At 44.6% G+C, this 23,446-nt stretch overlaps 1 protein-coding gene across 3 annotated transcripts in view; it reads left to right on the top strand.

Annotated features, from left to right (window-relative positions):
• Positions 1-12,318: 12,318 nt before the first annotated feature.
• The window catches only part of EGF (epidermal growth factor), a 298,020-nt gene continuing 286,892 nt past the window's right edge, over positions 12,319-23,446 (top strand). For all 3 annotated transcript variants that reach the window (XM_075349333.1, XM_075349340.1, XM_075349348.1), the window contains exon 1: positions 12,319-12,857. In XM_075349333.1, the coding sequence (XP_075205448.1) occupies positions 12,728-12,857 (130 nt within the window). In that variant the 5' untranslated portion in view covers positions 12,319-12,727. The remainder of the gene's footprint in view (positions 12,858-23,446) is intronic.

Below are 23,446 nucleotides of genomic sequence, written 5' to 3'. Positions count from 1 at the left end.
ATCAGCCTCTCTGTCCCCAGCATCAGCCTCTCTGTCCTCAGCATCAGCTTCTCTGTCCCCAGCATCAGCCTCTCCGTCTCCAGCATCAGCCTCCATATCCCAGCCTTCCCCAGGATCAGCCTCTCTCCTCTCAGCCTCCTCCAGCACGCCGTGCTCCTCTGCCGACACTCACAGATCCGATCGCATACACTCACACACACCCGATCGCATACACTCACACACACCCGATCGCATACACTCACACACACCCGATCGCATACACTCACACACAAAGACACACACACTGACGATATTGCATATACGCGCTGATACTCACAACATCCGGGGATATCACATGCTTCTGGCCATGTGATCCCCCGGCAGGTCCTGGAAGCTCACAACAGCACAGTATCGCCGCCGAGAAGCAAGCGATATCCCAGGATGTTGTGAGTATGTGGATGCGATGTGATGTGTGAGGTGTGTGAGTGTGATCTGATTTGTGTGTGTATGTGTGTGTGTGTGTGCTGTTATGTGTGTGTATGTTCCGCAGCTGCAGGACCTTGATGTGTGGATGCGATGTGATGTGTGTGTGAGGTGTGTATGAGAGTGAGTGTGAGCCGGTGTACACTGGTAACTATGATACACATCGGGTAACTAAGGGACCTTAGTTACCCGATGTTTATAATGGTTACCAGCTTTCACGGCCTCCGTCAAGATCCCAGCATCGCAAGGTTATGTCTGGCGCTGCCGGGATCCTGACGGAGCCGGTGTAGAAGCAAGCGATATCCCAGGATGTTGTGATGTGTGAGGTGTGTGTGAGAGTGAGTGTGAGAGTGAGTGTGATCTGATGTGTGTGTGTACTCACCTGGGAATCGGAGCTCCGTGTCAGTTGGGCCAGAGCGAGCGTGCATTGCGTGAGGGGGGCGGGGCCTGCAGAGAGCCGGGGCGAGAGGCCAATCCGTGTGGGGGGCGGGGCCATGGCGAGCCCAGCGGCCAATCAGCTTTGTGTCACCGTAAGGACACAATTTCGGAGCATGACAGACAGACAGACAGACAGATAGACAGACAGACAGACAGACAGACAGACAGACAGAATAAGGCAATTATATATATAGATTGCTCTATAAAGTCGTCTCTAAACTACAGAAAATATTCAAAATGATTCTACTTAATGCAAAATTATTGAAGTCACAAATACATTATTAATATATAACATATCAATAACAAAGGAATATAGGACTTAGCACCAGCTATGGCCCAAACACCCATTGCCCAGAATAGACGCTTTTCACTGATATAAAATCGTAAAGTATAAGATCAGCCGCTCAGCACTGATCAGTGAGGCTTGTAGAATGACAACATGATGATAGGAAAACTGCAGCTGCCATGTAAACCCCAACACACAAAACAGGGCACATATGGGACTCGCACAGGGCTCGCACAAAGCGCGCACAGGGCACACACAGGGCTCGCACAGGGCTCGCACAGCGCTCGCACAGCGCTCGCACAGGGCACACACAGGGCTCACACAGGGCTCGCACAGGGCACACACAGGGCACACACAGGGCACACACAGGGCTCGCACAGGGCTCACACAGGGCACACACAGGGCACACACAGGGCACGCACAGGGCACACACAGTTCACACACAGGGCACGCACAGGGCACACACAGGGCACACACAGGGCTCGCACAGGGCTCACACAGGGCACACACAGGGCACACACAGGGCACACACAGGGCTCACACAGGGCACACACAGGGCTCGCATAGGGCATGCACAGGGCACGCACAGGGCACACACAGGGCTCGCACAGGCACACACACAGGGCACACACAGGGCTCGCACAGGGCACACACAGGGCACACACAGGGCTCACACAGGGCACACACAGGGCACGCACAGGGCACGCACAGGGCTCGCACAGGGCACGCACAGGGCACGCACAGGGCTCGCACAGGGCACACACAGGGCACACACAGGGCTCGCACAGGGCTCACACAGGGCACACAGGGCACGCCACAGGGCACGCACAGGGCTCGCACAGGGCACACACAGGGCACGCACAGGGCTCGCACAGGGCACACACAGGGCACACACAGGGCACACACAGGGCTCGCACAGGGCTCGCACAGGGCACACACAGGGCACACACAGGGCACACACAGGGCTCGCACAGGGCGCTCACAGGGCACACACAGGGCACACACAGGGCACGCACAGGGCTCGCACAGGGCACGCACAGGGCACGCACAGGGCACGCACAGGGCTCGCACAGGGAACACACAGGGCTCGCACAGGGCTCACACAGGGCACACAGAGGGCACGCATAGGGCACGCACAGGGCTCGCACAGGGCACACACAGGGCACGCACAGGGCACACACAGGGCACGCACAGGGCACGCACAGGGCTCGCACAGGGCACACACAGGGCACACACAGGGCACACACAGGGCTCGCACAGGGCACACACAGGGCACACACAGGGCACGCACAGGGCTCGCACAGGGCACACACAGGGCACACACAGGGCACACACAGGGCACACACTCTCCTCTCAGCCTCCTCCAGCACGCCGTGCTCCTCTGCCGACACTCACAGATCCGATCGCATACACTCACACACACCCACCCGATCGCATACACTCACACACACCCGATCGCATACACTCACACACACCCGATCGCATACACTCACACACACCCGATCGCATACACTCACACACACCCGATCGCATACACTCACACACACCCGATCGCATACACTCACACACAAAGACACACACACTGACGATATTGCACATACGCGCTGATACTCACAACATCCGGGGATATCACATGCTTCTGGCCATGTGATGATCCCCCGGCAGGTCCTGGAAGCTCACAACAGCACAGTATCGCCGCCGAGAAGCAAGCGATATCCCAGGATGTTGTGAGTATTTGGATGCGATGTGATGTGTGAGGTGTGTGTGAGTGTGATCTGATTTGTGTGTGTATGTGTGTGTGTGTGTGCTGTTATGTGTGTGTATGTTCCGCAGCTGCAGGACCTTGATGTGTGGATGCGATGTGATGTGTGTGTGAGGTGTGTATGAGAGTGAGTGTGAGCCGGTGTACACTGGTAACTATGATACACATCGGGTAACTAAGGGACCTTAGTTACCCGATGTTTATAATGGTTACCAGCTTTCACGGCCTCCGTCAAGATCCCAGCATCGCAAGGTTATGTCTGGCGCTGCCGGGATCCTGACGGAGCCGGTGTAGAAGCAAGCGCTATCCCAGTATGTTGTGATGTGTGAGGTGTGTGTGAGAGTGAGTGTGAGAGTGAGTGTGATCTGATGTGTGTGTGTACTCACCTGGGAATCGGAGCTCAGTGTCAGTTGGGCCAGAGCGAGCGTGCATTGCGTGAGGGGGGCGGGGCCTGCAGAGAGCCGGGGCGAGAGGCCAATCCGTGTGGGGGGGCGGGGCCATGGCGAGCCCAGCGGCCAATCAGCTTTGTGTCACCATAAGGACACAATTTCGGAGCATGACAGACAGACAGACAGACAGATAGACAGACAGATAGACAGACAGATAGACAGACAGACAGACAGACAGACAGAATAAGGCAATTATATATATAGAGTTTAAGACTCTATTAATGAATTTTTGAATAAAGAACAATTCTTTTCTTTTCTTCACTAACATGTGGTCCTGCCATTTGCTTTCTAAAGTCTATGACCAATGAAAGTTGGTCCCTTTGGTTGTGTGTATTTACTCCTATGCACACTTTCATTTTAGGCCTGCTATGTTTATGAGATTAAGAAAGATTGTGAATGAGCCTGGGCCATTGACTGATGATCTAACTAATGTTAATGGTGATAAATCCCATACAGGACTGGAAAATATGTTATATATGTGACCGCCATGGTGGTCTACACCTGCCCTAGAACCGACACATGCAGAAATTATATAAAATAATTTTCAAATGAATGTGGTACGTTCTACTAATACTGTGTGTAATATTTTTATTGTAAATATTAAACCTAGGATCCCAGTACCAACAAATAAACCATCCTGCTCATCATCAAGTTCACATATAGCATGGTAATATCTGAAAGGAAGGAGAAATACTTTTCAGTAATTCTCGTGTGCGTCATCAGAAAACTTCAGGGATTATTTATTGGATTAGAATGCGATGAATCAATGAAGAACATACATGGTGGCATTGTTCTGCTGTACAATGTCCCTGCTGTGCCACAATATGCCAGAGTCAGGGACTTTTTAGTTCTTTTAATGTGCTCTCAAGAATGTGTGTGACAGTATACACATGATCAAATGCATTCTTGATACTTCATAGCTGCTCATTGAGCACAGTTGTGGAGTGGAGAAGCGAAGTTCACATTGTACATAACCTTTCCTTGTCCTTTCTTTCCTTTCAGAGCAGCAGAATCTGCAGCTGTGCCTCCTCAGAAGGGTGTGTTTGGTAGCTAAGCCTGAATGCCAAGCTCTAGGATGTCTGATACTTCCCACACTGATATTTGGGCCATTGAAAAGGTTCCTTGGCTTACTATGCAAGCAGCTGGTCATGTGTATCCTACGCTCCTTAGGGGGTCAGGCAATGTGATCCATCTTGAAAGAGTCATTCTTGAAAATCATGTCTTACTTTAAAGCCTGCTCACCTTTTAGTAAACAAAAAAAACCTGAAGTCAGAATGGAGCTAAGAATTTTCCAAAGCATATGTGGCTGTTAGATGCTGCCATTTAGATGTTGATGATTGAGATGTATTCTCTCTCTGGTGTCATAATTTAAGCATGTCAGCTAGCTGAGAACTGCAAATACGCCCTTGAGTGCGATCCCTTGCCCAGATGCCTACTATGCTTTTCATGCAGAGCTACTATTTTATGGCCTCATACAACATAGGTAAGCTAAATATTATATCTCTGAATGTTAATAGTAATTTAATACAGGAATTTAATAAGAACTCAATCACAGGCACATACCCTGTTCTTTGCTGTGTAAGCAAAATTGTAATGCCTTGTATCCACCTCCATTTGGATACACATATGACTACTTTAATATGGTGCCTGAACTTGTGAAAATCACCATTTGTGTTGTAAATGAATTCTGGATTATGATTATTATTATGATTATTATTATTAAGAAAAGTTAGTTAAAGACATTTCTCTATATAAAGATTTAAGAATATCAAAGCTCTAAGTTGTCAAAAGGCAATAGACGTGTTTGGTGAATATTGCCCTTATCAATATTCCCCAATATTCTCCATATTACAGTCATGGCCAAAAGTTTTGAGAATGCTACAAATATTAATTTTTATAAAGTCTACTGCTTAAGTTTTTCTAATGGCAATTTGCATATACTCCAGAATGTCATAAAGAGTGATCAGCTTAACAGCAAAATTTGCTAAGAAAATGAACTTTAACCCCCAAAACACATTTCAACATCATTGCATTCCTGCCTTAAAAGGAGCAGCTAAAGCTGGGTTCACACTAAGCGACAGCGACAACGACGTCGCTGTTACGTCACCATTTTCGGTGACGTAACAGCGACCTTGTAAGTCGCTGTTATGATCGCTGCTTAGCTGTCAAACACAGCAGAAGCAGCGATCATAACGTCGCTGTGCTACAGGTGCAGAGAGCAGGGAGCCGCGCTTAGCGCTGGCTCCTTGCTCTCCTAGGTACAGTACAAATCGGGTTAATTAACCCGATGTGTGCTGCAGCTACATGTCACAGTGCAGAGAGCAGGGAGCCGCGCGCACTGCTTAGCGCTGGCTCCTTGCTCTCCTTGCTACAGTATACATCGGGTTAATTACCCGATGCGTACTGCAGCCACATGTCACAGTGCAGGAGCCGGCGCTGGCAGCAAGAGCGGAGGCTGGTAAAGAAGGTAAATATCGGGTAACCAGGGAAAGGTCTTCCCTTGGTTACCCGATGTTTACGCTGGTTACAGCTTACCGCAGCTGCCAGTGCCGGCTCCTGCTCGCTTCATTTCGTCGCTCTCTCGCTGTCCCACACAGCGATGTGTGTGTCACAGCAGGAGAGTGACGACCAAAAAATGAAGCTGGACATTCAGCAACGACCGGCGACCTCACAGCAGGGGCCAGGTCGTTGCTGGATGTCACACACAGCGACAGCGACGGGACGTCGCTGCAACGTCACAGAAAATGGTGACGTAGCAGCGACGTCGTTGTCGCTGTGTGTGACACCAGCTTAACATTGTTTTAGTGATTGTTCCATTAACACAGGTGTGGGTGTTGATGAGGACAGGGCTGGCAATCAATCAGTCATGATTAAGTAAGAATGACACCACTGGACACTTTAAAGGGAGGCTTTTGCTTGGTATCAATATTTCTCTTAAGTTAACCATGGTTATCTCTAAAGAAACACGTGCAGCCATCATTGCTCTGCACAAAAATGGCCTAACAGGGAAGAGTATCGCAGCTACAAAGATTGCACCTCAGTCAACAATCTATCGCATCATCAAGAACTTCAAGGAGAGAGCTTCCATTGTTGCCAAAAAGGCTCCAGGGCGCCCAAGAAGGACCAGCAAACGCCAGGACCGTATCTTAAAACTGTTTCTGCTGCAGGATCGGACTACCAGCAGTGCCGAGCTAGCTCAGCAATGGCAGCAGGCTGGTGTGAGTGCTTCTGCACGCACTGTGAGGCGGAGACTCTTTGAGCAAGGCCTGGTTTCAAGGAGGGCAGCAAAGAAGCCACTTCTCTCCAGAAAAAACATCAGGGACCGACTGATATTCTGCAAAAGGTACAGGGAGTGGACTGCTGAGGACTGGGGAAAAGTCATTTTCTCAGATGAATCCCCTTTTCGATTGTTTGGGAGATCTGGAAAACAGCTTATTAGGAGAAGAAGAGGTGAGCGCTACCACCAGTCTTGTCTCATGCCAACTGTTAAGCATCCTGAAACGATTCATATGTGGGGTTGCTTCTCAGCCAAGGGAATCGGCTCACTCACAGTCTTGCCTAAAAACACAGCCATGAATAAAGAATGTCCTCCAAGAGCAACTTCTCCCAACTGTCCAAGAGCAGTTTGGCGCCCAACAATGCCTTTTACAGCATGATGGAGCACCTTGCCATAAAGCAAAGGTGATCACTAAATGGCTCATGGAACAAAACATAGAGATTTTGGGTCCATGGCCTGGAAACTCCCCAGATCTTAATCCCATTGAGAACTTGTGGGCAATCATCAAGAGACGGGTGGACAAACAAAAACCAACAAATTCTGGCAGAATACAAGCATTGCTTATGCAAGAATGGACAGCTATCAGTCAGGATTTGATCCAGAAGTTGATTGAGTGCATGCCAGGGAGAATTGCAGAGGTCCTGAAGAAGAAGGGTCAACACTGCAAATATTGACTTGCTGCATTAACTCATTCTAACTGTCAATATAACCTTTTGGTACTCATAATATGATTGCAATTATATTTCTGTATGTGATGTAAACATTAGACAAACACAATTAAAAAAACAGAGGGCAACAGATCATGTGAAAATATAATTTTGGTGTCATTCTCAAAACTTTTGGCCATGACTGTATATTGCCTAATAGGATTCATCATTTTAGTTTTCGTGTTAGGGTGGTACCATGTTATATTTTTTTGTGGTTTCCATCTTTGCACATATTACAGCTCCAATTTGTGGTATTTGGTTTTCATTTTTCCGTGTTGTTTTTATTCTCATATTTAAAACCAGAAAGAAAACTTTTATAAAAAATAAAAGCTACAGTAATTAACAACTCTTCAATATACTTAATATTTTACTACAGTCCAAAAATGACCGATCTCACCAACATTCAGACAAGTAATATTAAATTACTTTCCCAAATAGGAACTTCAAGGATGTGGTGTGCACATTAATAATGTAATACTCGTATATGTAAAGTTTATTTACTTATTATTGCAAATGCCGGCAATTTCGTAAAAGATCCACTTTTAGACTTAAGGCCGCTTTACACGCATAAACATCGGTAACGCAATGTCGTTGCGGTCATGGAATTTGTGACGCACATCCGGCCCCGTTAGCGACGTCGTTGAATGTGAAACGCACGAACGACTGTTTACGAGCAAATTTTCTTACCTTATCATTGATCATTGACACGCTGTCCATTTCCCAAATATCGTTGCTCTAGCAGGACGCAGGTTGTTCGTCGTTCCTGTGGCAGCACACATCGCTATGTGTGACACCGCAGGAACGAGGAACAACCTTGTACCTGCGGCCGCCCGCAATGAGGAAGGAAGGAGGTGGCCGGAATGTTTGTTCCGCTCATCTCCGCCCTTCCGCTTCTATTATGCGGCCGCTTAGTTACGTCGCTGTGACGCCGAACAAACCGCCCCCTTAGAAAGGAGGCGGTTCGCAGCTCACAGCGACATCGCTAGGCAGGTAAGTAGTGTGACGGGTCCGAGCGATGTTGTGCGCCACGGGCAGTGATTTTCCCGTGATGCACAACAGACGGGGGTGGGTACGCACGCTAGCGATATCAATAGCGATATCGCTGCGTGTAAAGCGGCCTTAAGTTCACACAGGGCATCTTTTATTGCATTTTTTGTGAGTTTTTTTGTGGTCACACAAAGATGCACCTAAATGCATGCATTTCCTTCTCCCAGCAAAGTCTATGAGATTTCTACTTTGCTGTCCACACTGGGCATCTTTTGTTGGCTGCATCTTGGCTGCGTTTTTGAAGATGCAGCATGTCAATTCTTTCTACATTTTTCAAGTGTTTTTGAGCCTTTCCAGTGATTAGATTTGACTTAATAAACGCATTGGACAAAATGCAGTAAAAACGCGGCAAAAGTGTGCGTGTTTTTTGCTATAGGTGTGTTTTTTGGGGCCAAAAACACTGAATCTTAAGATGCACTGTGTGAACATAGCCATAATCTCTTGGTTAGTTGGAGAAAAAGTTTTTTGAATTTTATTTTATGCTACAGTAAGGCTGGTTTCACATATCCTGTAGTCATTTGTTATCACGGATCCGATAGAGATCCCTTTGCAAAAACTTGTGGAAACACAACTTTTTTGTCAGCTGTTAAATAACACATGTCGGCCAGATCCGTTTTTAACATGTAGAGTATTTGGACAACAGATTGCTATTTATCATCCATTTGTAACGAATCCGTTAAAGGGAGCCTGTCAGATCCAATATGCACCCAGAACCACGAGTAGTTCTGGGTGCATATTGCTAACCCCTGCCTAACCGTCCCTGTATAGACTAGCATAGATGCATAGGACCTGACATAATAATAATAATAATCTTTATTTCTATAGCGCCAACATATTCCGCAGCGCTTTACAATTCAGGAGGAACATATACATATCATATATATAAACATATACAAACAAGTAACAATTATAGAGGATACAATATTTAAAAGGAAAAATGGCAACCCTGCTCGTGAGAGCTTACAATCTACAATGAGATGGGGGGAGGGGCAAGGTACAAGTGTTTATTTAAAATGACAATCCAGCCAGCTCATGGGGGATAGATGATGGCTTCCTGGACCAGTTGGCCAGAGCCTTGAGATGCATTTGGGTGCCATGGAGTTTGACGTGGGGTTATGTTCTGAGAAGTTGTAGAGGGATTAGGTGAAATTAGTTTGGCTAGGGAGTGTGATAGGCCACCCTAAAAAGATGCGTTTTTAGGGAGCGTCTGAAGCTGAGTAAGTTGTGATTTGTCCTAACTTCTTGGGGTAGAGCGTTCCAGAGGTTTGGTGCAGCTCGGAAGAAGTCTTGGATTCGGGAGTGGGAGGTTCGAATTAGTGTGGATGTTAGTCGAAAGTCATTTGCAGAGCGTAGAGAACGGGTGGGATGATAGACAGAGAGGAGGGTCGAGATGTAGGAGGGTGCTGCACTGTGGAGAGCTTTGTGGGTGAGAACAAGCAGTTTGAATTGGATCCTGTGATATATGGGCAGCCAGTGCAATGACTGGCACAGAGCAGAGGCATCCGAGTAGCGGTTGGCCAGATAGGTGACCCTGGCTGCTGCATTAAGGATGGACTGTAGAGGGGAGAGTCTAGTTAGGGGGAGACCAATTAATAGAGAGTTACAGTAGTCAAGGCGAGAGTGGATCAGGGCCACGGTGAGGGTTTTTGTCGTTTCCATTGTGAGAAAGGGACGGATTCTAGCGATGTTCTTGAGGTGCAAGCGGCAGGTGCGGGCAGGTTCCCTTTAAGAAAACAACGGATCTATTACTTATGCTAGTACAGTGGATGGCTAAATAGCAATTCATTAATGGATCCATTGTCCATAGACTCCCATGTTAAAGAAACGGATCCATCAGAAATCAGTTTCCCAACGGATCCATTTTAACGAATGACTACAGGACATGTAAACTTAGCCTGAGGCTGGGGTTAAACCGCAACTTTGGATATGGCAAATGATGAACCATGTAAATTTGCTAGGTGGCCCTGCTACATTGCAGTGCCATACAAGTAAATAGGGTCACATTGCGATCCTGATCGAACTCTGTGACAAGCAAGTTGTAAAAAGTCTGAGTTATGGCTTTTTTTTTTTGCAACTTGCTTGTCACAATTGCGGTACCCTCAGAGTCACAATGTTATCTCATTCACTTGTGTGCCACTACGCAAACTTTGGTCATGTGAAGGCGCCATGTAACCCCAGCCCAAAAGAAGCATTACTTCAGTAATATGAATTAAAGGAACATGACCACTTTATCTTTATTTTGACAATTGTGCTGTGGCAGTCTTCCTGAAACGCACAGCTCTCTTATCAAAATAGCAGTTGAGGGAGGATCATGTGACCAGACCTGCCCATCAGCCTCCTCCAATAAAAAAACATCTCTTCACTTGCAGAGTTCTTCCATTAGAGGAGGCCGGTGGCCAGGTTTGGACACATGCTCCTCTACCAGCAGCGGATATTATTGAGCAAGGTTGTAATAACAACTGCAGGAGGAGAACTTGTAATACTTATACAGTACAGACCAAAAGTTTGGACACACCTCATCTCTAGAACAACTGTTAAGAGGAGACTTTGTGCAGCAGGTCTTCATGGTAAAATAGCTGCTAGGAGACCACTGCTAAGGACAGGCAACAAGCAGAAGAGACTTGTTTGGGCTAAAGAACACAAGGAATGGACATTAGACCAGTGGAAATCTGTGCTTTGGTCTGATGAGTCCAAATTTGAGATCTTTGGGTCCAACCACCGTGTCTTTGTAGAAAAGGTGAATGGATGGACTCTACATGGCTGGTTGCCACCGTGAAGCATGGAGGAGAAGGTGTGATAGTGTGGGGGTGCTTTGCTGGTGACACTGTTGGGGATTTTTTCAAAATTTAAGGCATACTGAACCAGCATGGCTACCACAGCATCTTGCAGCAGCATGCTATTCCATTCGGTTTCCGTTTAGTTGGACCATCATTTATTTTTAAACAGGTCAATAACCCCAAACACACTTCCAGGCTGTGTAAGGGCTATTTGACTAAGAAGGAGAGTGATGTGGTGCTGCACCAGATGACCTGGTCTCCACAGTCACCAGACCTGAACCCAATCGAGATGGTTTGGGGTGAGCTGGACCGCAGAGTGAAGGCAAAAGGGCCAACAAGTGCTAAGCATCTCTGGGAATTCCTTCAAGTCTGTTGGAAAAACATTTCCGATGACTACCTCTTGAAGCTCATCAAGAGAATGCCAAGAGTGTGCAAAGTAGTAATGAAAGCAAAAGGTGACTACTTTGAAGAAACTAGAATATAAGACATATTTTCAGCTGTTTCCCACTTTTTTAAGTATTTCATTCCACATGTTTTAATTCATAGTTTTCATGCCTTCAATGTGAATCTACAATTTTCAGAGTCCTGAAAATAAAGAAAACTCTTTGAATGAAAAGATGTGTCCAAACTTTTGGTCTGTCTGTATATCAGTATGTTCCACAAAATAATGTCCTAAGCATAAAGTTTATAACCCCTCTAAACTATGTGATTTAGTCTAATTTGGTTTTAGTCATAATAATAATAATAATAATAATAATCCTAAATGAGTGGTGTCACAGTAATTCTGCACTATATAATATATCCTCTAAATCTTTTCAGTAGAGGACAAGTCAGACAACTTTGTTTTGCAGATCACCTATCTCTTTTATGGGTTATCAAGGAAGACTAAAGTGGATTTCAAGTATTAGCCAAAAATGTCCTTAATTTCGAATATCAGCATCATTGAACGGTCAAGACACCTAAAACTGTCTAAACACATTGTGCACAGTGTATAAAGAGTATTACAAGTGCTGGTGTGTTTGTTCTCAGTCTGCATTCTCTCATTTCTAGCATGGGAAAGATCTAGGGCAGGCTCCACTCCGCTGGCACTAAGGAGCTGGGAGGTGTGGCAAGGAAGCATTTTAAAGGAGGCAGTATTTGGGAAAGACAGACCCTGGCATAGTGTTCACCATCAACAGAAGGTTATCGCAAAGCTATTGACCCTGTAGAAGAAAATCTCTCCAGAAGCATTTGGTGAAGTGCTATATTTGTCACCAGGGTGCCTGGCATTTCATACTTTGCTTCGAAAAAAAAAATTCAAGACACATATAACTAATTAGAATAGTTGTATACTGAGAGAGGTCACGGTATTGTTGGAGCAAGTCATAAAGGAGGAAGACAAAGATCTGGGACTGCTACAAAAAAAATGATATTGGATCTGAAAAGCTGCATCCAGGAGACAGAGGGCAAGTCAGACACAGAGCTGCGCAGGATGAAAGACAAGTGACATGTAGCCTATGGACAGAAAGCACAAGAAGAGATTATGTGCCTTATATTAACTGTTTTCTGGACATTACTTGTATTTAGCGGCCTACATCGTACCAAAGGAATAGAGCAATGGGACTGCCAGGAACGTTATCACCACCTCGGTACTAACAGGACTGCTTGTAATGGTAAGTACATACCCAAATGTAGTGGATAAATAGGAGCATAAATTAATATGCAATAGTGTTTTACGAAAGTGACTAATATTAGTAATGGTATGATACTTCTGATGTAGTGTCGTAATTATATGACACCAGTAAGGTCACATATTGCTGAGTTTGTACAGCAGGTGCAAAGAAATGGACTAAAGGCTGAAAGGAACATATCAATTGGGCAGAATGGCACAAAAACTGGAAAGACAAACACAACCAATGCACATTAGATACTTGCAGTTTTGTGATAAGTGCGGGTACAACATGTTTTATGCCACATTGATATTAATATTCGGAGCCTGCAATTTAGAAACAGAAAACAAAATTGAAAGGAATAGGACAGCTCGTCACAGTGTGAATAAGATTTCTAAAACTTCCTGGCGACTAAGGAAAAGGACTGCTTTATCCACAATGTAAAAAAGTACTAAGTGTAAACATACCACAAAGAAGGGGTTTGCTATCAGAGAAAGCAGGAGGGTCCACAGGAATGCAGTAAATTTTACAACATGTGACTTATTGCCATTGTTATAACCAATGGTACAAAAGTGCACATGCCATGATCAAGAGCGGGTAAGCCACTCAAAATGCGTAGGGATATACCGTATTTTTCGATTTATAAGACGCACCGCATTATAAGACGCACCCCAAATTTAGCGTAAAAAAGTGTGAAAAAAAAGGGGTCCATCTTATAATCTGGTGGTGTCTTACCGGAGGGGGATGGCAGCGGTGGTGGAGCGGGGTCACAGGAGACAGGGGCAGTGATGGACAAGGGCGATGTGACTGGTGGTGCAGCCGGCAGATGTCCCAGATGCTGTCCCAGAAACTGTTGGCGGTGGCAACTGTGCTGGTGCAGCTGTGCTGGTGCTGGGGCAGCTGTGCTGGTGCTGGGACAGATGTGCTGGGGCTGCTGCGGAGGCGGCGGATGGGCTGGGGCTGTGAGAACTTCGAAGAAATGGCACCCAGCACATGCGCAGATTGATCTCTCGGCTCAATGACAGGCCGAGATCTGATCTGTGCACACGCCACCTCCAGGCACCATTTTCCTTAAGTCCGCTGTTGAGAGCTCAATGGGCCAGAGGCGGCACATGCACAGATGAGATCTTGAGCGGAGAGCTCCATCTGCATATGTGCCAGCTCCGGGCGCCATTATTTGAAGCCCACACCACCGCAGTACATGCACAGCTGCCGCAGACCCTGCACTATTGCCACAACCCATGCACAGCCACCGCAGCATTGCCCTTCCTCTTGCTACCCCTCTCCATCACCCCCCGTTAAGCTACATTCAGATTTTAAGATGCACCCCCTCACTTTGCTCCCAAATAATCTGAAGAATACAGTACCTCATTTATATGTTGTTGCTCAGTGATGTGTTTTCAATCAATATTCAAAAAATAAAATGTTATGCTCTATCTCTGTGGCTGGACTAAAGATGCATTTTAAAGTGTAAGGCTTCCTTCACATATATTCCATTACTTCAGGCTCAATTTTTTTGTGTCAAATGAAATAAAGGATCAGGAGTGATGGCAAAACTGATGCAAAAATTTACCAGTTGCCATTGGGCTTCTTACCATTTACTACCAGACACTAATGCAAACAATGGGACCAGTTCCTCCATCTGTCATTTTCATTACACGGTGGATGGAAATGATGCAGGGTCGGCCATATATAAAATGATCCTGACATCTGTTCCACGATATAACTGAAATATAATGTTCAACTTTATCATGTGTAAATCTTGATCATAGAAAGTGATCATCGATAAGAGATTTGTTTTACTTTTTGTTAAAAGCCTTCTTCCCATTCAATGCTTCATGCACATGGCAGCCTTGGCATTGGGTCTAAAGCGCAGAAAACAGGCCTCTCGCTTTGAAATCAGAGGTATACAGGTTATGTGGTATTATGTGATTATGTGGTATTATGTGATTGGCCTTGTGAATGAGACCAAACCATCCTTTCTTTTGGATCTCACCAATGATGGTCACTTGTTAATTAATAAACAGTAGTTCTGTATATAAATATACCGCCCCCGTGTCAGCAGCCGAGCCGCTCGGATCAGGAACCGCAGTGGCTCGAGGGGTCTCCGGACCCAGGAGGGGGTCGCACGGACACTTGAAGCTAAAAGGGAAATATGTACAGGGGATTTAGGAGTTTGTGACGCCACCCACGGTGCGTGGTAAGATGGAGTATTACTGCTGCTGTTGGGAGCGCCCGGTGGCGGTGGTATGGCAGCAAGGTGTTTAACCCCTCCGTGGGTAGGGGGTTGTGCCCCGGGGCCCAATGATGGTAGCGAAGGGGTGCCGTTGGGGAGGAAAGGGTTTCTGCGTACTCACTCAGTCCAAGAATACTGATACCGACAGCTTGTAAACCAGAATTCTGAGCACTGCTGCAGCAAGGAGGGAGCACGCTTGGATCCATGCCCTTGGTGTTGCTTGTTAGCCTGTGACCTTTTCCGTGGCACCTTCTTCACTTTTTGGACCCTGTAGTGTGGAACTAGTCGGGTCCCGCTCAACTGTATGGCTAACGGAGTGAGCTTGCTCTCAGGGTTCACGCTTGGGATTTGATGGACTGTGTTTTGGGAAAAGTCCTATCCCCTCATTGCGCTAGTACCCTGATTTTGGAGCGGGTGAGGGATGAATCTTGAAGACTTCACCCCTGTCGGGTAAATTTACCAGGACGCTTGAAGCTACTTCCGGCCTAGGGTCCGCGTAACCTGTCGTGCCCTGGCCGTTGCCCGGAGATGGCTCAAGGCCGCCAGCTGCCCTCCTTGGCAGATCGTGCCCCTTGACACGATCCCCTGCGACTGGGTTTCCAGCTCCTACCAAGCCAGACCAACGTCTGCCACCTAGTAGTCTCAAGGAGCCCTGCTCCTAAACCGGTGACCTCTCACTTTGAGAGTCATCACTCAACACTCCTACTCCTTCACTTTCTCTCTCACTTCTCCTTCTACACTTTTTGCTTTCCCCTACCAAACCCCCAAGTGGGCGGCCCTATTTCCTTCAGGCCCCCCAATGGTGTGTCTGGTGGGTGTGGTGCAAAGTGTTCCTAGGGTTTTGACTGGCTCTCATCTTAGCAACACCAAAGAACAGGTATCCGTACCCAAAGAGAATGCGGATACTGTGCAGAACGGCAGATTGCACAATACCCTGTGACGACCTGATAGGCCAGGGTGTCACATAAAAGCACAGAGAATCTTAGGTTTTGTATTATGGTGCATGGCACTGTGTTTGTGTGGCACTTTTAGGTCAATGATGCGCAATATTCTTCCATAAAGCCACTGCTTCTAAGGGGTAAATAATATCTGTAATATAGCAGGACAGCCAATAAACTTTAAATGCTATATCACAGATATCATGGGGCTTGTTCTTAGTGTTAACCTTTTCTACTTGCCTTAGGCCTCAACCAGTTGTCTGCTTCTCATGTACGAATTCTATCCATGTTTTTATGGATAGCACATGTACCTGTTATAATACATAGAGCTATTCACATGTCCGTGTTTTTTTGCGAACTGTGTGCCCGCAAATAATCATGTAGACATGACTGTTTTTTATACGAATCAAAGATTAAAATTACCCATACAAGTCTATACCTCACGGATGTCTGAATTAGGCTTTAGGTAAAACTCACCCTTCCCAATGGAGGCGGAGGAATTTACAATTTAATAGATTAGCTCTTATTTATGTACTTTCCTCCATGAGGTCTTCAGAAAGTCATTAAGAACTACTTCGTAGATGTCAGATGAAGAATGATACTTATAGATTTTGTGATTTTAAGCTGTTTGCATGATCTTGATCATAAAGTGCGAATCATACACTGACACGGATTCAATATGGCTTTTTATGGATTCGTATAGATCTATACTAATGTATAGTCGAACAACCTCAAAATTATTGTGTATATAGGCACTTATTGAACTAGAGTTGAACTATGAGTGTTGTTTAAAAACATTTAACTTATTAATCTAATATCAAATTGCCGGGTAATAAACTGGGAAGCCTTGTTTTACCTACTGATCACAGACTGTCAAGAAATTAATTGGGAAAGTTCAGTATTGTGAATTAAAAAGTAGTGAAAAGAATTAGAACATTGACACACCTCATATTGACAACAAATTTTGCATGATTTTTTCTTCCTCACGTTAGTCTACCAGTGTTATGTTTGGTAAAGTGGTTAAAATTATGTAGTTTTAACATTTAGTACTGTAAAATATCATCAACCAGCTAACAACTGATCATGATCACCCCAAAAGTTGCTATGTATTAAGACCCAAAAATTAATCTATAGAGGAACTTTGTGGTATTGAAGTGCCGCACCATAATGCAGAAAGGAGGTGAGCGTGTGAGGAACCGGTCATTAGCTTGTGAGTGCAGTAGGCCTAAGCTTGTAAAATGAGGGTGTGTTAATGGGCTGGAAGTGGTAGCAAATAAATGGGTGCCTGAATAGAGGTGTCTCAGTGGGTCCCCTGCGTAGGAGAGAAATTGTGTTTATCTTGCGCTGTTGACAATATTCATAAAAGAAAGGTGGTCTTTATTCCATCAACGTGTTTCAATGTCCACTGACTTCTTCAAGATCTCAGACACAGCAGCAATTAGTGGCTTCACCAGCCTATGGCATGCAGCAGCAGCTGACACATCTTTTTACCTTTGTCATTTAGTTTGAAGGGGAGCATATGCCTATTCTTAATTCTACTTTTTATCAGGGTAAAACACTATTGTGCCGTCTCTCTCCCTACAGCTCAGTGGTTTCCCTGTAATACTGTATTGCTGCTTTTGCAAGATAAAGATGGTTTTTTAATGAAGCTTTCCACTATTTTTAAAAAGTTTACATTAGTGAAACCTACAAAAATTAGCAACTAGCCTATAAGCCAGAGAAGAAGTATTGCTCATACACTAGAGGACATAACAGCATACAGTATATAATGACATAAATACATAAATGACCACATGTTCATTAAATAAAACTACGTGATGAATAATTAAAATATACACAAATGTGATAAAAAATGGTGATAAGGAAATATAATATTGCATACTATATATATCCAGAGGTATTACAAACAAGGTTCTGTGTGACATTATCCTTATGCCCCAGGAAGAAGTGACAGCGAAACGCGTGTTGGGCATCACAAGATAATATAGACATACACACTATGATTACAACTTTAATGCAGATTTGTGACTTAGACCGGTCTTACCCGAGACTTTATCCTACTTGAATTCTGTAACTCTATTATTTTTCTCCCATTATGTAAGCACTGTGCACTTTATTTATATGGGATAAAATGTTTGTTCTTTAAAGGCTACATCAGAAGTGAAGGCGTGTGGAACTGCACTCTTATTAGACAGTGAGTTGGATTACATGAATTTTTACACACTTGACACTGGGGATGGTTGGGAGTAAATTCCTAAAACGTTAGAGCCTAGTGGTCATGATGCACTGGGCAGAATATATAGGAAGTGGCTAGTGTGACCCAGTGATGACTACCTAGTTGTGGCAGGGTTTAGATCCCGGAGACTTAAAGCAACACTTTAATACAGTAAATGTCATCAGTTGATCATAGTATTCTCCCCCAAAAATAAAAAATCTGTCTGGACCATATTTGTGTTGTGCTGTTCATCTATTAACTTGTGAATATTTAGTAGAAATAGCAGAAAAACATGGAGTTGTACTGAAAGATTTGTTCAGAATTTTTATTTCATGGTAAAAAACTGTTTACTAAAAAAGACATGTAAGTGAAGCTGACAAGTTCTCTTTTGGGAGTGTTCACTTTGAGACGTCTTGCTAAGTGTTTGGACCAAAAAGTTAAAAAACTATGAGGAGTGCAAAAAAATCCATACGTTTTTAAAAAAGAATGGGAGAGTTTCTGCTCCAAAACCTTAGTAAGAAGACTCAGTGTCAGTGTCAAATGATAATATAGGGTTGCTTTCTGGCCACTAAGTATGCTTTCACAAAGTATTAAAATCAGGTGTTAAAAATGAGCGATCCCGATTGGCAAATATTGGAAAATATTAAAATAATTCATTCTTTGGCCGGAGCGGGATCGGACATACGAACATTTATCGCAACAGTCGGCAATCTTGCCTAGGATCAGTTATTGTTTGGATGGCAAAAACCATCCTCTCCCTGCCCATCACAACCATGTCAAGTATTGGCATGACTGTGATTGACCACTGTAAAAAAAGGAAGCAAAAGGGTTAAAGCAGTACATATTTACTGAGTCTCCCTTCGGCTGCAGTGCTACTTCCGGGACCGATAATTATCAGTCATACATATTCACTGCTTTCCCTGCTCACCGACGTCTCTGATTGGCAGCAGTCAAACCATGCCCCCACCCTAAAATAAATTTAAAAAATGCTGTACGGTTCCCTATAATTTGATACCAGCACAGATAAAGCCTTTGACTACAGGCTGCAGCCACCCCCGTGCGCTTACCTTGGCTGTGTATTAAATAAGAGTTCTTTTTTTTTTTTCTTTTATTATTTAAATAAATAATTTAAATTTAAAAAATGGTGTGCAGTCCCTCCCCAATTTTGACACCCAGCCAAGATAAACCCACCTGGGGGCTGGTATTCTCTGGCTGGGCAGACCCATGGTTATTGGCCCCCACAGCCTAAAAATAGAAGCCTGCCATTAGATGTGACCATCCCATCACTTTACCCAGCTTTTCTAGATTGCACTGGTGCAGTGGCAATCAGTGTAATAAGGGGTTAATAACAGCTCAAAGCTGCCACTAAGCCCTAAATTAGTAATGAGAGTGTCTATGATACCCCCTCATTACTAATTTGTAAGTGAAAATAAATAAACACAAACACTAAAAAAATCCTTTATTTGAAATAAAATACAAAAAATACCATTTTCACCAATTTATTAACTCCAAAACACCTGCTACATTTGAACTGACAGCACGCGGCCATAGAACAATGACCAGCCGCTGTGAGCTTCAGACAGAGACTGAGCCTCAGTGATCAGTGGTGACATCACTCAGGTTAATTTTGGACACAACTGGAGGTTCCCACGGTCCTCCATTTGTGACCGCACGTAACCTGACCTCAGGTGACCTAAAAAAAACTCAGTGTTTATTTTTTTTCACTTACAAATTAGTAATGACACCTCCCATTACTAATATAGAGCTTAGTGGCAACTGTGGGCTGCCATTTACCCCTTTTTACTCCAATTGCCACCACACCAGGGCAATCGGGAAGAGCTGGGTAAAGTTCTGGGATTGTAGCATCTAGTTAATGTGACAATTCTGGGCGGCTGCAGGCTGCTATTCTTAGGCCTGGAAGGCCAATAAACATGGGTCTCCCCAGCCTGAGAATACCAGCACCCAGATGTTGGGCATTATCTTGGCTGGGTATCAAAATTAGGGGGGACAGCATACCGTTTTTTAAAAATAATTTTTTTCAATAATTAAAAAAAAGAAGAAGCCGCACGCACTTTCTCTTATTTTGATACACAGCCAAAATAAGTGCATGGCTGAGGGCTGCAGCCTGTAGCCGTATGCTTTATCTGTGCTGGTATCAATATACAGTATAGGGGAACCTTACAGCATTTTTTCAACTTATTTATATTACACCAGCAGTATAACGCTGTCAGAGAGGGTAGAAGCGTGGTCTGACTACAGCCACTCAGAGACGCCGGTGGGAGGGGAAAGCAGTGAATATGTGTGAGGGATAATTATCAGCCCCAGAAGTAGCGCTGCAGCTACGAGGATGCTCGGTAAGTATGTCCTGCTTTATTCGTTCCTTATTTTCTTTCTTTTGCAGGCCCCCTATACCATTTGCAGCCTCCTACACCATTTTATATTACATAAGTTTTGCCTCCCATTAAATTCAATGGGTTTGGCTAGAATCGTTGATTGGATCAGCGAACCCAGGCGGGTTTGACCATCCCAACCCGATCTAATCCTCGGCAGGATCGCTTATCTCTAGTGTTAATCATTCTCTCTCAGTCCAGTGTTGGACTCAGCTGTTGCTCCAGTGTCTGCTTACTGGCTGTAGTGACATGATGGCTACAGCACACATCACTGCTGCAGCCTATCACTGGGCTCAGCAACTGTGCTGTCTACAACTGTAATGCTGCTGACCTAAATGATTGGCTGCAGCAGTGATGTGACTGTATTTTTAACGGCACTACTGCAGTCAGTCAATTAAAGGGGTGATTGGTTGCAGGTTGGCATGACATAACAATGCCATGTGAGCATTGGGAGAGCAAGTACTGACATCTCTTGAATGGCACCAGCACCTGAGGTGAGTGTAAAGGGGGCTTTACACAGTAGCGATATTGGTAACGATATCGCTATAGTGCGTACCCGCCCCCATAGTTTGTGCGAAACGGGCATATCGCTGCCCGTCGCGCACAAAATCTCGCTCCCCCGTCACACGGTTACCTGCCCTGTGACGTTGCTATGGCCGGTGATCCGCCTCCTTTCAAAGGAGGCGGGTCGCGTGACATTACAGCGATGTCACACGGCAGCCGTCCGATAGAAGCTGAGGGGCGGAGATGAGCGGGACGTAAACATTCCGCCCACCTCCTTCCTTCCGCATAGCTGGTGGAGGCAGGTAAGGAGATGTTCCTCGCTCCTGTGGTGTCACACATAGCGATGTGTGCTGCCGCAGGAACGAGGAACGACATCGCTAATGAGAGGTGAACGATTTTTGGTTTTAGGACGACCTCTCCACGGCAAACGATTTTTGCCACTTATGCGATCGTTTTAGGTCGGACATAAGTGTCACACGCTGCGATAATGTTAATGACGCCGGATGTGCGTCACTAACGACGTGACCCCGACGATAAAATATTAACGATATCGAAAACTGAGAGAACTAAGAGGGAATAAATAACCAATATCATAGGTTTGAAAGGAAATCAATTCAAACAGGATCAGTTTAAGTATACCAATATAAACTTTATTAAGTATAAAAGACAAGTTTAAAAACTTAAGCAATAATCCAGAGTTATAAGTTACAATTATAAACAGGAAGATAGAAGAGAAGTTCAGAGCAAAGGCTGTTCAGGTCTGCGCCATCACCATGGGGAATAGAGAGAAAAGAATCAGCCCCGGCATGTGAAACTTAGTGTTACAATCCTAGTGGGAAAACACATGCTGATTGCTAGAGAGAGCATAGTTACTTACCCATAATGAAGACTAATCAGAACAACAGCCACCGCAACCCAACGCGTTTCGTAGTCTTTTTCAAGGGACTGCGACATGGTGTGTGGTGAGGGGGATCTATTTATATGTGCCCCAAACAGATAATACTGTAAAATAAATCAATAGCGCAATCTAAGAGCACCCGATGTATTTGTGTTAGATTAGTGTAGTTAGAAGCTGCTCACCTGCTTTAGTTGTGCGCCCTCGCACAACCTCGGTGATGAGCGTGTAATTCCTCTGGTTTTGAGGGGCTGTGGTAACTGGTGTTATCTGATCCTTTTGGCTGGATGGAGCTGGAGGCTTAACGCTGATGGCTCCTGGTTCACCGACTCCTTTGATCCTTTGATGTGACATAAATAAGGAAGAAAAAACCAAACTGCCCAAATGGAGTCTTGTTACCACATTTTGTCAACCAAGAACCTATATTGAAAAGCTAATTAAAAAATATTGGTTCATATTAAAAAGTGACCCTATATTAATAGATCATATACCAGATAGACCTATTATTATATATAAGAAAAATAGGAACCTGGGCAATTTAATTGCACCAAGTAATATGATTCAAAAATCCATAGCTGTTGGGATGAGCAACCCAAATCAATGGGGATGCTTCCCATGCTATACACCGAAATGTCTATGCTGCAAGGTAATCACTAAGGGAGAAAAAACCTATATGTCAAAAACAACAGGGGAAACCTTTACAATAAAACAAAGGTATGATTGCCACTCCACATATGTAGTCTACTTATTGGAGTGCCCCTGCGGTATCCAATACGTAGGAAGAACTATTCAAGAATTACATGCAAGGTTGAACAAGCATCGGCACAATATTAAAAATGGATACCTTTTACATAGTGTATCAAGACATTATAACAATGTACACAATAGGGACCCAAAAATGAAACTTACAATAATAGATTCTATTGATAATAAAGATCCAAGGGCATTGATATGACATAAATAAGGAAGAAAAAACCAAACTGCCCAAATGGAGTCTTGTTACCACATTTTGTCAACCAAGAACCTATATTGAAAAGCTAATTAAAAAATATTGGTTCATATTAAAAAGTGACCCTATATTAATAGATCATATACCAGATAGACCTATTATTATATATAAGAAAAATAGGAACCTGGGCAATTTAATTGCACCAAGTAATATGATTCAAAAATCCATAGCTGTTGGGATGAGCAACCCAAATCAATGGGGATGCTTCCCATGCTATACACCGAAATGTCTATGCTGCAAGGTAATCACTAAGGGAGAAAAAACCTATATGTCAAAAACAACAGGGGAAACCTTTACAATAAAACAAAGGTATGATTGCCACTCCACATATGTAGTCTACTTATTGGAGTGCCCCTGCGGTATCCAATACGTAGGAAGAACTATTCAAGAATTACATGCAAGGTT

The sequence above is a fragment of the Anomaloglossus baeobatrachus genome, chromosome 1 (assembly GCF_048569485.1).
Source record: "Anomaloglossus baeobatrachus isolate aAnoBae1 chromosome 1, aAnoBae1.hap1, whole genome shotgun sequence".
In the NCBI taxonomy this organism is placed as follows: Eukaryota; Metazoa; Chordata; class Amphibia; order Anura; family Aromobatidae; genus Anomaloglossus; species Anomaloglossus baeobatrachus.
Note: the sequence above shows the minus strand (reverse complement) of the source record. Positions and strands in the feature narration are given on the sequence as shown.